We start from the raw sequence: 17,973 nt of genomic DNA on the forward strand, positions 1-17,973 counted from the left end.
AGGCGTGATGAGCATTAAAGTCCCCTATAATCAAATAATTTCTAGACACAAACATATTAACAGAATCTTTTAGAAATTTGATATTGAACTTACCATTAGGTGGTGGAGGAATATAAACAGATAAAATATCAATAGTGAAACTGCTGAAGAAAATAGAAATTAAAATGTTTTGAAAGTGATAATGAGATGGAGAGTTCAAAACATTGAATTTATGTTTGCAATGAATAGCTACAGCAACTCCCCCATGGGGTTTGTCAGAGTCCTTTCTAATTATTTTGTAACCTGGGATAGTAAGTGTTTTATCAGGAGATAGCCATGTTTCATTAAAAATTATCATGTCAACAGTGTAATCAAAGCTTAAAAGAAAATGTTTAAAATGATCTAATTTAGGCAAAAGACTTCTAGAATTCCATTGTACAATATTAAACTGATAAGAACTATAATCCATAATTAAGCAGAAAAGTTGGAAATGAGCAATTCTTTAATTAACTGAGTAGATATGGGAGTAGTAGAGCTTTTAGATTCTTTCGATTTGATAATGTCTATTACTGTTTTAGTTATGGAATGGAGCACACCTTCAGAGTTGATGAGCTCTGCAACCAGCATGCGACCCCTCGGAGTCCTAGCTGATACTGAGAGAAGCACAGGATGGTCTGAAGATGAAAACTTGCTGCTGTTGCTGCTTACCAACTGATTACGTACAACAGGGTCGGGGCTGGCAATAGGAACTTTTCTTGCAGCTGATGCGTAAGTATATTTACCACTGATTTTGTCTTTAATCTCTTTGTTTTTCGCAGACTTGATGGGACATGAGTAAGACACAGCTGTATGTGGGCCAAAGCAATTTGAGCATTTGAGAGATGTGGGGTTGTCGCAGTCTTTGAAAAAATGATCTCCGGCACATATAGAGCATATCTGATCTCCTTTGCAAGCACCACTGCCATGACCAAACTTATAACACTTAAAGCATTGTAGTAGTGGCTTGATGTATTCTGATACTGTGAACCAAATACGGTCATAAATGACGTGGTCGGGGCGTGTGGTGGACAAAAAAGTTATGAGAACAGTAGGCAGGGGTATAGAAGTTCCATCATTTTGCTTTTTGGTAAATCTCTTAACACCAATTATGTTGCAGGAAGCAGTCAACTGTTCGAGCATCTCCTCCTCAGATAATTCGACAGGAGCTCGGATTATTCCCTGGGCTTCAATGGTGTCGAAGGGAATCTTGGCAATCCAGCCGTTCTTCTCCATCAAGTCCCTACTCAGTAGAAATGAGTTTGCGTCCTTTAAACATGCGAAGAAAACCTTTATGTAATAGTTACCTGTCGGCTTGACATATTGTACACCTTGCACATCTTTTAGAATTTTATTAACTTCCAATAAATTCATACTGATCTTTGATTTGTTTGTGTTTTGTGCAGAGTGGATGAGCACTGGGTATTCCTTTCTCGTAAGATCTTCATATATCGCGTGGTGCTCCTTAAAGAGGCCTCTAGTGGTATGTATAAAAGCTACTGCTCTTTTGGAGCTTTTCTCATACTCACTAGAAGAGTCGTCAGAGGCCTTCTGCTTAGACGGCGTGGGGGTGGGGACCAAGCCCACACCCCCTGATGCGACGTTCATATTTCACAATGAGAACGATACTAATTAAATCACAATATAGTGAAAACAGGCAAAAAAAAGGGGCTTTAAAATAGGTTTTTAAGTAAAATTATAAAAAGCCCGCCTATCTCGTTCGAAGTTCCCGCCTTTTTTCACACAAACCAATACTACAAGTTCGTTCAGAAGTATGTAACTGAACGTCAAGTTCAGTTTTGTAATAAATATATTGTAATATCAAAATAAAAAAATAACCATAAAATCAAAAGAAACAAATAACCATAAAATCAAAAGCGTGAAACCCTTCTACCAACTGCTTTTATTATTATTAATGAACTTTTATTATTCCGTTATCTAATATTGTAAAAATCATCTTTGGAAAATGGTGTGGAGTTATAGTTTCTAAACGTACCTAGTTTGTGTCAATTCATTGTCAATCAACAGCGCGCGCCGCGTTTTAAGTTTGTTTTCGCCGTTTTGAACTTAAACCTAAAATAACAAATACTTTTAACTAACAATACAAATACTTAGAATTGCAGCTGTATTTGTAACAGGTCAAAGATAACGATCTTTCATTAATAAAGAAAGTGCATCGGCGGCTTCGGCTAGAGTCCTTTTGTTCTTTTGTTTTCTTTATCTTATAAGTAAAGCGACTTGTGATTCATGTAAGCCGCTTCTATTGTGTTAGTAACCCACTAGTAACCACTAACTGATAAGCCCCACTCCTACCTATCTGTCCGTAATGTTCAAAGCAATGCATCTTGCCATTCGTTTCCCCGCTTCGTTCGATGTCGTGTGTTATGAGTGCTTTCCCTGGTGTGATCTCCGACGACCTTTTCGCTATTCTCTCTGGACTTCTTTGCACTGTGACTCGGATTGTGTTTTACCTTGGACCGACGACCTCACGCATTACTTCACGGACTTCGATACTGCTTCTGATTGGACTTCTATTTTTGAGCCCTCTACTTGGTAAGTCATGCATATTTCTATAATATTATAAAGTAGCCGTCCGCCCCAGCGTTGCACGTATGCCCGGGTGGATAAAATATAAGATATGTTCATCAGGGAGAATGTAGGATTTTAATGGTGAAATAATTTTTCAAATCAATCTAGTAGTTTTAGAGCCTATTCAATTCAAACAATCAAATCTTTCCTCATCATAATATTGGTGTAGATGAATTGTGTATGAGTTTTAAGACTACTGTAAAGGTACAGATACCTACTTGGAATGGTGCATTTGGTTTGCCCGCTAGTTTTCTTATGCTTCGTAAGTTCGCTACTTTAAGCGATTTTGGTCACTTCCTAAGCATACAAGGGGGGCTTGTGTTTCTGTTGTAGTTACTAATTAAAATAGTTTCAATTTAAACTGAAAACTGTTAGCTAAATGAGTTCTGCTAATTAAGTAATTATTTGTCTAATTCTAGGATTTTTATTGTTTCAGTCTCATCACAATGGTGCATTGTTTACTTTGCTCGTCTGTAATTATTGAGAATGCTCAATATTACATTACGGACAATATTGGTCAAGAAATAATTTCTGTTCTCGAACGACGTCTTGGACATGAAGTAAATACCAATAATACAATAGATTTTTATAAATTCATTATTCAGGTTGTCTTTTACCTATTCTGATCCTGTTTTATTTTTAACTAGCTTTTGCCCGCGACTTCGTCCGCGTGGCGTGTTATATAAGAGAGAGATCTTTGTGTGTGTGGGAGTGCATACTTATGCAGTTTAGATTTTTTCATAAGTACATTTTTTTTTCCCAATAACTCCCATTTTTCAAAATACAGCCAAAAATAAACTTTATATTTACTAAGGTATGCATGCGTGCTAGATTGAATCAATTGATTGAATTGTTTTTTTTTTAATTGATTGTTCATTGAGTTTTAATTTTAATACACACTTCCTCTCTTCCCTTCAACGTTGCTGTGCCCTATAGGGTCCATGTTTTAGTTCCTATGCCTATGTAACACCCTATTGTACTACATGGAATGCACTAAATAATTTAATTGAATTGAATTGAAAATATCTATCTTACGCGGTTTCGATTTTTTCATACAAATGTTTTTTTCCCACTAACTCCCGTTTCCGTGGGAATTTTGCAATATCCTGTTGCAACTAAGCTTTAAGTTAACTAAGGTACCTGCATGCCAAATTTCAAGCGTCTAACTTAAGCGGTTTAGATTTTTCATACAAAAAGATTTTCCCGCTAATTTCCGTTCCCGTGGGAATTCCGGGAATTCCTTTCTTAGTGCACCTCTACGGTACCTAAGCTATGTCCCTTCCAAATTTCAAATGCCTACGTTTAGCCGTTCAGGCTATGCGTTGATATATGTCAGTCACTGAGTCAGTCAGTTTCTCCTTTTATTTAGATTTGATTTTTTCATACAAATGTTTTTTCCCGCTAACTACCGTTCCCGTGGGAATTTTGTAATATCCTGTTGCAACTAAGCTTTAAGTTTACTAAAGTACCTGCATGCCAAATTTCAAACGTCTAACTTGAGTGGTTTAGATTTTTCATACAAAAGGATTTTCCCGTTAATTCGCGTTCCCGTGGGAATTTGGGAATTCCTTTCTTAGTGCACCTCCACGGTACGTAAGGTACCTGCATGACAAATTTCAAAGGTCTAACTTGAGTGGTTTAGATTTTTCATACAAAAGGATTTTCCCGCTAATTCCCGTTCTCGTGGGAATTTCGGGAATTCCTTTCTTAGTGCACCACTACGGTACTTAAGGTATCTGCATGCCAAATTTCAAACGTCTAACTTGAGTGGTTTAGATTTTTCATACAAAAGGATTTTCCCGCTAATTCCCGTTCCCGTGAGAATTTTGGGAATTCCTTTCTTAGTGCACCTCTACGGTACTTAAGGTACTTGCATGCCAAATTTCAATTGTTTAACTTGAGTGGTTTAGATTTTTCATACAAAAGGATTTTCCCGCTAACTACCGTTCCCGTGGGAATTTTGTAATATCCTGTTGCAACTAAGCTTTAAGTTTACTAAAGTACCTGCATGCCAAATTTCAAACGTCTAACTTGAGTGGTTTAGATTTTTCATACAAAAGGATTTTCCCGTTAATTCGCGTTCCCGTGGGAATTTGGGAATTCCTTTCTTAGTGCACCTCCACGGTACCTAAGGTACCTGCATGCCAAATTTCAAACGTCTAACTTGAGTGGTTTAGATTTTTCATACAAAAGGATTTTCCCGCTAATTCCCGTTCCCGTGAGAATTTTGGGAATTCCTTTCTTAGTGCACCTCTACGGTACTTAAGGTACCTGCATGCCAAATTTCAATTGTCTAACTTGAGTGGTTTAGATTTTTCATACAAAAGGATTTTCCCGCTAATTCCCGTTCCCGTGGGAATTTCGGGAATTCCTTTCTTAGTACACCTCTACGGTATCTAAGGTACCTGCATGCCAAATTTCAATTGTCTAACTTGAGTGGTTTAGATTTTTCATACAAAAGGATTTTCCCGCTAATTCCCGTTCCCGTAGGATTTTCGGGAATTCCTTTCTTAGTATACCTCTACGGTATCTAAGGTACCTGCATGCCAAATTTCAAACGTCTAACTTGAGTGGTTTAGATTTTTCATACAAAAGAATTTCCCTTCACTACTCTGCTCCTATTGATTGTAGCGTGATGAAAAGTATACTATAACCTGTCCAGGAGTGTGAAGAATAATTGTACCAAGTTTCATTAAAATCCGTCCAGTAGTTTTTGTTTCTATAAGGAACATACAGACAGACAGACAGACAGACAGACAGACAAAAATTTTACTGATTGCATTTTTGGCATCAGTATCGACCACTTATCACCCCCTGATAGTTATTTTGAAAAAATATTTAATGTACAGAATTGACCTCTCTACAGATTTATTATAAGTATAGATTTCTACAATAATGTTCCTTATATTTTTCTTATCCTTAAAATATATTTTTTTTAGATTGCAGAAGGTGGCACATTATGTTCGGGATGTTTTTCAAATATTGTGCAAGATGTGCCTAGCACCTCAAGCAATATTGCTTTGCCTCCTGAGACAAATGTGTGTGTTTGGTGACATTCATCTTTATTTAGAAGACGCTGCCATTTGCTTAGGGAAGGTCCTCAACAACAGTTTATTTCTGAAAGAATTTCACCCAGAACGGTAAGACGTTTTCTTGACTTTGATTGATTACTAATATTTAACATTATTATAAGTGTAACATACATCATCAATTAATGCATAAGCTAATAACAAAGCCTCAGCCTCCCCAAGTAGTTAATGCCATTTGCAGCAAATCTACAATAAGTCACGTCAAAAAAGTGCTTGTGTGGGTCAGTCAAAGTCAGTAAAGGGACTCTAGGGTTTATGGTGTCAATAGACTGACAATCTATCACTATTATATCCATAATTGATCAACTTCTCTACTCTTGCTTCAATATTCAAGGTAGATCTTGAATGCTCATCTTACCTTACAAAGAAAATAGAGATGAATCTATACATAACAATGTAATAATAATACCTGTTGTTTTATTTATGTATATGTTACTGTAAAAGCTCGAACTGCAGTAAATCCTAAGATATTCCAGTAAAACCTAAGATTTACCAATTCCTAATGGTAAATGTCCCAAAAGATTTGCGATTCGAACTTTTACTACCATTCCGTTGGTAAATCTTAGGATTTACATTAACGGCACGGTAAATGTTGAAAAACAAAACATGTCATAACGTGCTCAGCGCATCGACTTGTAGCTTGCCGCTCCCGCTACCCGCGCACCGTCTCCGCCACTCCGCTCGCCTCAGTCGCTCGTTTGACACGTTTGAACTCGCACGATAAATTGATTTCTAATTGTATTTTTGGTGTTTAAAAGTTATTTGTGAATAAAAATGAGTATGAAGCAAAGATTTTATGAAATAATGGACGAGCTTGTGGCAAACAAGAAAGATAATAACTTTTATCTCGATAAGGACAAATACGCTAAGTGTTTAGAGGAAGTAAAAACTGCAAAGAACATTAAAAAGAAGGAAGCTGTTCATTACAGGCGTATAAAACGCTATGATATTTTGACTATAGGCGGCGAAGAAAAGCTAATTGCCCCAATGAAGGAAGATAATGGAGAAATCAAATATTATGTTTGTTACGACGATTTATTTAACATTCTCGAAGAAACGCATTTTGCTGTTGGACACGGTGGAAAGAACAAGGATGCTCAAAGAATGTAACCGCAAGTATAATAATATTACAGTTGAGGCTATCATGACATATTTGAAATTATGCCAACCTTGTCAAAAGAAACAGAGGACTTTGAAAAAGGGTATTGTCATTAAGCCTATACTTCATAGTGAAATGAACTCACGTTGTCAAGTAGATCTCATAGATCTACAAACTAATCCTGACGGGAATTATAAATTTATATTAGTTTATCAAGACCATCTGACTAAATTCGTGATCCTTCGTGCACTTCAAACTAAACGCGCAACTGAAGTCGCATATCATCTATTGGATATTTTTACCACTTTTGGAGCGCCGAACATCCTTCATTCCGATAATGGTCGGGAATTTAGTAATCAAATAATTGAAAATTTATGCTCTATGTGGCCAGACGTTACAATCGTACACGGAAAGCCAAGGCATAGCCAGAGTCAAGGATCGGTAGAGCGTGCAAATCAAGACATAGAAAATATGCTCAGTACGTGGATGGAAACCAATCAGATTACAAAGTGGTCAGAAGGCTTGAAATTTATCCAGGCCATGAAAAATCGAGCATATCATGAGGGAATCAAATGCTCTCCTTACGAAGCAATGTTTGGTAGTCCAATGAAAATGGGCATTGCGACATCAGCTATTCCTAAAGATATGATTGGACTATTAAAATCTGAAGAAGATTTGGAAAATGTGTTGCATTCCCGAAAAAATGTTGAAAATATGATAGAACAGGACAAGGAAAACAACGTGGTTGGTAATGAGTCAGAAGGAATAAAAAAAGGAAACAGTAAAAATGTGAACAACAAAACACAAGAAAAAGAAATTATTGCACTGGAACAGACCACAGAAAAACAAATAACCGATGATAGTGATGATACCAATCTAACTTTTCAAATACAAACCGATTCAGAGACAGAAAGCGCTATTCAAGCTCAACAAGATCCAATACCAAAGAAGATAGAATCTATTCAAACAATAAGAACAAAAGCAAAAGTTAATTTGGAAAACCAAGCTGAAAAAATGAAAACCATGTCAGCTGATAAATATTCAAATGTGGAAGTGGGCCAAAATGTAAGACTGAAAGTACCTGAAATTGACAGAGCTAAAACTGACCCAAAAAGCATTATTGCAGTTGTGATAGACGTAAAGGACAATGAGTTTTACCAACTAGGTACCAAAATGGGAATACTAAAACAGCTTTACACCAAGAATCAGTTCGCCGCATGCTCTGAAGATTTTATAAAGATAGAAGAAATTGTTACGGATAAAGAAGTGAGTCTTCGAGAAGTTGTCGGAAAATTGTCGTTAACTGGAGGACAAGGATTCAAAAAATGTAATTGTCAAAAAAAATGCTCGACGAAAAAATGCACCTGCAGATCATCAGGATTACTTTGTAATTCTAAATGCCACAGCAGCAATCCTTGTTGTAACAAGTGAAATGTTTTTTTAGGTACCTTACCTATTAATCAATCACATTTGATTGTCTTTTTTTACTTTTAAACCAAATAATAAAAAAAATAATAATTAAGTTTGACTAGCTTTTGTAAGCATTATGTTTTGTATGTCGTTGTTAAATTCCAAATAGAGAAGTACTGATTCAGTTAGATATGATAGAGATTGAGATATTCAGAGATATACGTTATGTGTTTTTTCAGAATAATTTAAATAAGTTGGTATTAGTTTGTACTTATTACTATCATTATGATACCTTTAAAATACTATGTACCTGTTTTGTCTAATAGTTCAAAGTAAATAATTAAGAATTAATCATTGTTTTATTCCTAAAACCAACATCTACCAGCTGACAGTGGTAAAACCTAGCATATACTGAATTCGAATGGTAAAAGCTCGAAAACATCGTCGTATCTTCAGAAATACTTACATTTACCAACTCATGTCGGTAAATCCTAAGACTTACACTTAAATCTTAAGATTTACCGTAGTTCGAGCTTTTACAGTAACATATATAAAACTTTTGTTAACTTTCAGGTACCTGATGGAAGCAGAGTTTGCTATGCATGTTGGATATATACACAGAGAGAACTTCGGAGACAAGGAGTTTTAAGCACTCCCCCTGTCAATCCTCCTAATGCCAATATTTGTGTTTGCTGTCAGGTGTCACTTGTCCAGAAACGCAAACACTCTATACCAGAAGGACCTGAGAGAGATAATATTGTCCAAAGGATATATCCCAGAGAGGTGAGAATGCAGGACTTTCATTGTGTCTCTTTTGTACCAATTTAATATTATACTTCTTTTCTTTCTAAAAAATTGCAGAAAACTGACTTTCATAGTATCAAAATCAGCCAGAAACTACTTTAAGAGATAGATATAGTATAATTACAAAATAATACATACAAAATGCTTTAAATATCTGTATTGCAGGTACCTATCCCTACCTACATTTTAAAAAATATTATTTATTTAACAGATTCCCCCTGGAGGTTTAGTGTGCTATGCCTGTTGGGTCAGAGCTCGTAGAAATGTGCAACATCTATGCAACCGCAACATTAATACTTATATCGAGGAGTTACTGGAGCCAGGCCCGTCTCACAGTCATTATAGTGATGTCTGTGTTTGGTGTCAAACATCCCTATTCCGCAGGCACACACACATACTAACAGGTCCAGAGAGGGATGAAGTGGCTGCAAGGATTTATCCCAGTGAGGTAAATAATATATTATGTATTAACTTTTTCGCTTTCTATACGTATAATAGATAAAACAGTAGTAGTATGACAGTTCCTCCATTAGGTACAGATTGCCATTGTAGGCACTGTTAGCCACTGGCAGATATTGTCCGCCTTGAGATCGCAGTACACTGCTTACTTATTGCTTTTAGGTCGAATATGGCGGACATCCTAGCTATAAGATCATTTTGTATCTGTATTCTTACAAATAAAGAACTTTGAATTTGAATTTACTCCTTCATAGAGAGGTCATTAGAGACATTTAGGGAGCACTCACTTTGAATTTATCTCTCTTTCATAATACAATACAATATACTTCTAAAAAAGAATCAAATATTTCATAGGTAGCTATAGAATAATGGATGTAACACTAACAAAAAATTTACATTTGTTACAGTTGCCACAGAGAGCCCTGGTCTGCACAAACTGTTTAGCTCGAGCACAAGAAAACCTTCAAATAGAACAAGGCCATAGTAACATAGGTCAAGTGCCATCAAATTATGCAACAATGACCCTGGACAACTTCGGACATACTACAAATTCCAGTGGCCGTTGTTTTGTACCAGGGTGTCAAAATCCAGAACGTTTTATAGTTCCTGACTATGTAAAGCGAAGAATATTAAAAAGCCAAAAAATATTTGTTATGGAAAATTCAAGAATTTGTGCGGAGCATAAATCTGTATACAATTGGGAATTTCTGGATCAGTACCAATTTTCTAAAACATTCAATAATTTAGAAATGGAGTCGATGCTGAGGGTAAGCATTCAAGATGATGATTTTATTAATATCGATTTTGAAAACTTTGAAGAAATGGATGATAATTTATTTAAGTTTTGGACGGGAATAAATAAAGATAAATATTTGCACATTTTGAATGTGATAAACCCAGCATTCAGCTCACATGATAAACCCAAGACAGCATTAGGAGTTTATCTAATTAAAGTTAGAACTGGAGACTCCCATGAAAGAATCTCTTCCCTTTTGAGTACCAGTAAGTCCTCGGTGACTCGATTATTAGAAAAAGCTAGAGAGCCACTAAATTCATTATTTGTGCCTCTTTATTTAGGTATTAACCACCTATCTAGGGAAGAATTAATAAACAGAAATCTTATTATACCCGAGGCCTTATTTGGTAACAGGGAAGAGCCAAAACCAATTGTTATTTTAGATGGTACATACATTTATTTGCAAAAGTCTTCTAACTATATGTTTCAAAAAAAGTCTTATAGCTTGCACAAGTACCGGAATCTCGTTAAACCTTTTCTGATTGTCGCAACAGATGGACATATTCTTGATGTATTTGGCCCTTACCCAGCAACTGTTTCAGATGCGGACATCGTGAAAGCCTTATTCCGAAATGAAAATGATGATTTAAGAATGTTTTTCACAGAAAACGACATTTTCATTTTGGATAGAGGCTTTCGCGATGCTATTCCGTTTTTAGAGACGTTAGGATATAAGGTATATAAACCAGAATCGTTGGAACCAGGCGAAACACAGTTTCCGACAGACAGGGCTAATGCATCAAGATTTGTTACCTTATGCAGATGGGTGGTAGAAGTGGTGAATGGACGTTTTAAAAGAGATTATAAATTATTAAGAAATGATTATTTTAATATGGCTGCCACCCATCTGATGGATGATTTCCGGATTTGTGCAGCTTTTATTAATGCCTTCCATCCAACAATTGTTAATAGACCGGATGCTGATATAATTTTAAATCGGGCATTAGAACGAAGAAATATGCCAAATACTCTAGGTGATTTAATAATGACTAATAGAATAAATCGCTACCGAGCCCACTTTACTAGAATAGATGCTCAACTTCCTGAATTAGATATTTTCCCTCAAATGTCCATGTCTGATCTTATAATCTTTGCCTTAGGTACATACCAAATAAAACAAGCCCGCAGTTACTATGGCGAGCATATAAGACAGCATGGTACATTTGAGGTGGAAATATCTAATGAACTGGAAGTTGTATCCCAAATTGTAAGGTCATCACATGAGACTGTTCTTGTTAGGGGTCGCATCAAGTCTCGCCACCATTCTGGTAGAACTTATTATACATATATATTGTTGGCGAGACAAGGTGCGACCTGGAATGAAATTATCGTAGGATATTACTGTAATTGTGTTTGTGGTCTCCGCACTGTTGGTTGCTGTGCTCATGTGATGACCATTGTATGGTATTTAGGTTGGGCTCGGCACCAAGAAATTATTGAAGCACCGGCATCATTCTTAGATGGTATTTTAATAAGAGAGGATGTGGAAAACGAATAAATAATTAAATAAAAAGTATTATTGTTTTATTTTTACAAGTCAGAATCCCATATTATCATTAATATCGAACGAGAGGTATAAGTAGTTCCAGCAATCACAATCTCCTTGCATCTTTGATGTTGGTTAGATGTACAAGAGCACCTGCTAGGTATCTTCACAGTTGTTTGTCCTGACTGCAGCGTCTTGGACTGTAGTGGCATCTAGCTACAGTTTAAAAAGCAGTTGGAAATTGATCTGTTTCCATTTAGTCACTGATTTAACTAATCACAAATTCACCGTTGTACACACGTCCAATACAGCAGCCTAATGAGGGCCGGTCACGCTGTTAGTTTTTTTTTGCCTCGAAAAATGCTGTATTTATTGTTATTTTTGTATTATCAAACAAAAACATATGAAATGTCACTGTCACAAATGACAGCTGACTGACGCTAGGGTTATTTTTTTTTGTTATGACTGTCATTACTTGTATTTTATAATTTTGTACAAAAAAACTAGGCCAAAATATGGCAAAATAACAATTAAAACAGTGTACACAGTCCAGGCCTGGGCGCCATACATTCTTGAAACGTCTCCTTTGCATGTTATGATATCCTGTTATTGGCGAAGAAATTTTGTACATGTATTATATAAGAAAACGACTATTGTTAATGCTGTTGGATATCTAAATAAATAAATAAGACAACGTGTCAGGATTTTAGTTATTCGGGAAAAATCCGGAATAAACTTCCTGTAATAACCAAGTAGTCCAAGGAATTGCTTTATTTGCTCGGTGGTTCTCGGCAAGGGGTAACTTTCGATAGCTTTAATTTTATCGGGGTTAGGTTTAATACCATCCCTACTAATGACATGACCTAGATAAGCAGTTTCCAATTTAAGGAACTCCGACTTGTCCATTTGGATCTTGAAGTTGGACTCGCGTAACCGTTGAAACACTTTCTCTAGATTGACCATGTGCTCTTGTAAGGATGTACTGAAAACGATTATGTCGTCTAGATAGATGAGACAAATTGTATTCTGTAAATCTCTCAACACATTGTCCATTACCCTTTGAAAGGTAGAAGGACTATTTTTGAGGCCCATGGGCATTCTTAGAAATTCGAAGTGTCCGTGTTCTACATTGAACGCCGTTTTCGGTATATGTCTAATGGGTTCATTTCAACTTGGTAAAATCCACTGGCCAAGTCGAGAGTGGTGAAATACTGACAATTACCTAACTTATCTAGAACATCGGTAATGTTCGGGATAGGGTATTTGTCGTCCAGAGTTTTTTCGTTTAATTTGCGGAAATCCACTACTAAACGCCATTTAACTTTACCTGACGCATCCGTTTTTTTGGGAACTATCCATATTGGTGAGCTCCATGCGGAGGCGGAAGGTCGGATTATATTTTGCTCTAGCATTTTGCCTATCTGACTGCGAACCTCTTCCCTATGCACAAAAGGGTACCGGTAACTTTTTGTGTAAACCGGAATCTCGTCAGTAGTTTTGATGATATGTTTTATTTTGTTCGTGAACGTTAAAGGCTCCCCTTCTATATAAAATATATCAGAATACCGCGAACATAGTTGGGTGAGGTTAGCCTTTTCTTCTGGATTTAAATGTTCTGTTCGTAGGCGCGATATTACGTCGCGAGCGCGTGACGTTAGCCGTTCCTCGGTGCGCTTGCACTCGATATTACAAATCTCAGCCACAGCGGGGCGATCTAATGAAAAAATTATATCGTTATTCGTTTGGTTTTCGACCTCTACGATACCACGATTATTTTTGACATTCGTAATGCATTCGTGGATCAGACAATTGCACAACATCTGTTCCTCGACGATGACATCGCCGTCCGAAGCGTTAATAGGTAATCTGATCAACTTAGAAGAATTAGCAGGTATAATATCCTCATATAAGTTTACGTTTCGCGAGTTAAATTATTTTATTTTATTTACCGTATTGCGCGTAGTGAGGATTAATTCTTTTAGGTCAATTTTAGCTTCCCATTTAGTTAGTAAATCCAATCCAACGAGGCCATCAAAATGATCGTGAAATGACAATGGGCACTTTTGTATGAAACTTGGTCCAAGAACCTCCACTGATGAGACTTATATATAACTAGCTTTTGCCCGCGACTTCGTCCGCGTGGCGTGTTATATAAGAGAGAGATCTTTGGGTGTGTGGGAGTGCATACTTATGCAGTTTAGATTTTTTCATAAGTACATTTTTTTTTCCCAATAACTCCCATTTTTCAAAATACAGCCAAAAATAAACTTTATATTTACTAAGGTATGCATGCGTGCTAGATTGAATCAATTGATTGAATTGTTTTTTTTTTAATTGATTGTTCATTGAGTTTTAATTTTAATACACACTTCCTCTCTTCCCTTCAACGTTGCTGTGCCCTATAGGGTCCATGTTTTAGTTCCTATGCCTATGTAACACCCTATTGTACTACATGGAATGCACTAAATAATTTAATTGAATTGAATTGAAAATATCTATCTTACGCGGTTTCGATTTTTTCATACAAATGTTTTTTTCCCACTAACTCCCGTTTCCGTGGGAATTTTGCAATATCCTGTTGCAACTAAGCTTTAAGTTAACTAAGGTACCTGCATGCCAAATTTCAAGCGTCTAACTTAAGCGGTTTAGATTTTTCATACAAAAAGATTTTCCCGCTAATTTCCGTTCCCGTGGGAATTCCGGGAATTCCTTTCTTAGTGCACCTCTACGGTACCTAAGCTATGTCCCTTCCAAATTTCAAATGCCTACGTTTAGCCGTTCAGGCTATGCGTTGATATATGTCAGTCACTGAGTCAGTCAGTTTCTCCTTTTATTTAGATTTGTTTTTTTCATACAAATGTTTTTTCCCGCTAACTACCGTTCCCGTGGGAATTTTGTAATATCCTGTTGCAACTAAGCTTTAAGTTTACTAAAGTACCTGCATGCCAAATTTCAAACGTCTAACTTGAGTGGTTTAGATTCTTCATACAAAAGGATTTTCCCGTTAATTCGCGTTCCCGTGGGAATTTGGGAATTCCTTTCTTAGTGCACCTCCACGGTACCTAAGGTACCTGCATGACAAATTTCAAAGGTCTAACTTGAATGGTTTAGATTTTTCATACAAAAGGATTTTCCCGCTAATTCCCGTTCTCGTGGGAATTTCGGGAATTCCTTTCTTAGTGCACCACTACGGTACTTAAGGTATCTGCATGCCAAATTTCAAACGTCTAACTTGAGTGGTTTAGATTTTTCATACAAAAGGATTTTCCCGCTAATTCCCGTTCCCGTGAGAATTTTGGGAATTCCTTTCTTAGTGCACCTCTACGGTACTTAAGGTACTTGCATGCCAAATTTCAATTGTCTAACTTGAGTGGTTTAGATTTTTCATACAAAAGGATTTTCCCGCTAATTCCCGTTCCCGTGAGAATTTTGGGAATTCCTTTCTTAGTGCACCTCTACGGTACTTAAGGTACTTGCATGCCAAATTTCAATTGTTTAACTTGAGTGGTTTAGATTTTTCATACAAAAGGATTTTCCCGCTAACTACCGTTCCCGTGGGAATTTTGTAATATCCTGTTGCAAATAAGCTTTAAGTTTACTAAAGTACCTGCATGCCAAATTTCAAACGTCTAACTTGAGTGGTTTAGATTTTTCATACAAAAGGATTTTCCCGTTAATTCGCGTTCCCGTGGGAATTTGGGAATTCCTTTCTTAGTGCACCTCCACGGTACCTAAGGTACCTGCATGACAAATTTCAAAGGTCTAACTTGAGTGGTTTAGAATTTTCATACAAAAGGATTTTCCCGCTAATTCCCGTTCTCGTAGGAATTTCGGGAATTCCTTTCTTAGTGCACCTCTACGGTACTTAAGGTATCTGCATGCCAAATTTCAATTGTCTAACTTGAGTGGTTTAGATTTTTCATACAAAAGGATTTTCCCGCTAATTCCCGTTCCCGTGGGAATTTCGGGAATTCCTTTCTTAGTACACCTCTACGGTATCTAAGGTACCTGCATGCCAAATTTCAATTGTCTAACTTGAGTGGTTTAGATTTTTCATACAAAAGGATTTTCCCGCTTATTCCCGTTCCCGTAGGATTTTCGGGAATTCCTTTCTTAGTATACCTCTACGGTATCTAAGGTACCTGCATGCCAAATTTCAAACGTCTAACTTGAGTGGTTTAGATTTTTCATACAAAAGAATTTCCCTTCACTACTCTGCTCCTATTGATTGTAGCGTGATGAAAAGTATACTACTGTCCAGGAGTGTGAAGAATAATTGTACCAAGTTTCATTAAAATCCGTCCAGTAGTTTTTGTTTCTATAAGGAACATACAGACAGACAGACAGACAGACAGACAGACAGACAGACAGACAGACAAAAATTTTACTGATTGCATTTTTGGCATCGGTATCGACCACTTATCACCCCCTGATAGTTATTTTGAAAAAATATTTAATGTACAGAATTGACCTCTCTACAGATTTATTATAAGTATAGATGAAAGCTTATGCTTTCCCTATGATTCTGGCAAAGTTCTATCAGATTCTGTCCCGGGGTTCTTTTTTTACGGCCATGTTTGTCCTGGCTCTAAAAATGTGATAAAATACAGTGGGAGCTAAAATCGACTCAAGATTTGTTGCTGGATAACTAAGTCTACATAAATAATTATGTATCATATTGCATATCATTTTAAAGAGAATCTTTTCCAGAATCCGAAACATACAAACAAAAACAAAAAAAAATCTTTATGTAAGCGAATTATAGTCAATTTATATCTGCAGCGCCATTGTTTCTCAGTAGCTAAGTTCAAGTGTCATGCTTTTTACCCCTTCCAAAAGTATCTTACCGATTTTTTTTATATTGCTTCCGGAATTTGATCTGAGTGATAATAAGAAGAAAAATAAATAGACACCTCTCCGACAGAGACCGCCTAAGCAAGAAATCGTCATAATTAGCAAGTCATTACGTTATTGCATATAAGCTTATCAGCAACTTGGAACTTGGTCCAAGAACCTCCACTGGTGAGACTTGCATGTAATGATAGCTTATACTTGTCCTATGATTCTGGCAAAGTTCTATCAAACTCTGTCCTAGGGTTTTTTTACGGCCATGTTTGTCCTGAGTGTACAGTAGTGGACTGCAAAATCACCTCAGGATTTGTTGTCGAAAAACTATTTAACTAAGTCTATATACTTACATAATTATATATAATAATGTATATCAATTTTAAAGGGGAAGGTTATCAGAATCAGAAACACAAATAAAAAAAATGCATTATGTAAACGACTTTTAGCCAACTCACGTCCGTAGCACCATTTTTCTCAGCAGCTACGTACGAGTTTCGCGCCTTCCAACCTTTCCAAAGGAGACCAATCATTTTTTCCTTCTTCTGATATTGCATTCTTAACCTGACAAGTGACAACAACAAGAAATAAAATAGATACCATTCCGATAGAGGCCGCGTAAGCTATGGACCTATTGCAAGATAACGTACTCAAAGGCTAGTCATTATAATCCAACAGACGTAACATGATTAGAATGCGGCAGGACGGAAATGTAGTACATCGCCTTATGCGAAAGAGACGAAATATGTGTCTCTTTAACACTAACAGTATACAGCTTAGTACGAGAGAAACAAGAAATAAGTCATTCTAATCAAGATGCAATACAATGACTCTATTGTATACAAAAGAAACACATTTATTAAACAAGTCTCTCGTTCCGCATTTGCCCCGCTTTTTCGACCCACATTCTAAAAACTTCCACATTTGCCCCTTTTTAAATTTGTTTCCTGTTTCGTCCCACATTCCTACATCACATCATTCCTACATCTCGGCTTTCCAATTTGTCAGCGACGCAAATACCTTTGGTGCTGTGGCTAGCCCGAAAGGTAAACAGGTCATCTGTAGTAGCTGACCTTTGTATAACAGACGTAGGAAGCAGCGATGTGATTCCGCTATCGGGACGTGGTAATATGCCTGCGTCAAATCTAGTTTTATCATCCAGTCTAATGGTTGCAAAAAATCTGGAATTCGATTGACAGAGATCAGTCGAAATTTGCTCACCTTCAGGTACTCGTTTAATCTTTTTAAATTGAAAATCGGCCGAAAAGACCCGTCGTGTTTGGGGATTAAAAACATATTGGATATAAAACTTGGGGTCCCAGGGGCTCTCTCGAGAACCCGTTGTTCCAAAAGGCTGTGTATTATACGATCCATCTCCGGC

At 36.7% G+C, this 17,973-nt stretch overlaps 2 protein-coding genes across 2 annotated transcripts; one reads left to right on the top strand and one right to left on the bottom strand.

Moving 5' to 3' along the window:
- Positions 1-450: 450 nt before the first annotated feature.
- Positions 451-1,623, bottom strand: LOC126380440 (uncharacterized). Its single transcript, XM_050029832.1, has one exon. It carries the CDS (start codon positions 1,621-1,623, stop codon positions 451-453), a length of 1,173 nt encoding a protein of 390 aa, XP_049885789.1.
- Positions 1,624-6,782: 5,159 nt separating this feature from the next.
- On the top strand, positions 6,783-8,472 carry LOC126380731 (SCAN domain-containing protein 3-like). Its single transcript, XM_050030329.1, has one exon. It carries the CDS (start codon positions 6,787-6,789, stop codon positions 8,221-8,223), a length of 1,437 nt encoding a protein of 478 aa, XP_049886286.1. The 5' UTR covers positions 6,783-6,786; the 3' UTR covers positions 8,224-8,472.
- The last annotated feature ends 9,501 nt before the right edge of the window (positions 8,473-17,973 follow it).

Source organism: Pectinophora gossypiella, chromosome Z (genome assembly GCF_024362695.1).
Source record: "Pectinophora gossypiella chromosome Z, ilPecGoss1.1, whole genome shotgun sequence".
Lineage (NCBI taxonomy): Eukaryota > Metazoa > Arthropoda > Insecta > Lepidoptera > Gelechiidae > Pectinophora > Pectinophora gossypiella.

What these genes read in the sequence shown, in the direction of transcription:
- LOC126380440 (XM_050029832.1), bottom strand. Translation starts at nt 1,623, where the DNA reads ATGAACGTCGCATCAGGGGGTGTGGGCTTGGTCCCCACCCCCACGCCG.
- LOC126380731 (XM_050030329.1), top strand. Translation starts at nt 6,787, where the DNA reads ATGCTCAAAGAATGTAACCGCAAGTATAATAATATTACAGTTGAGGCT.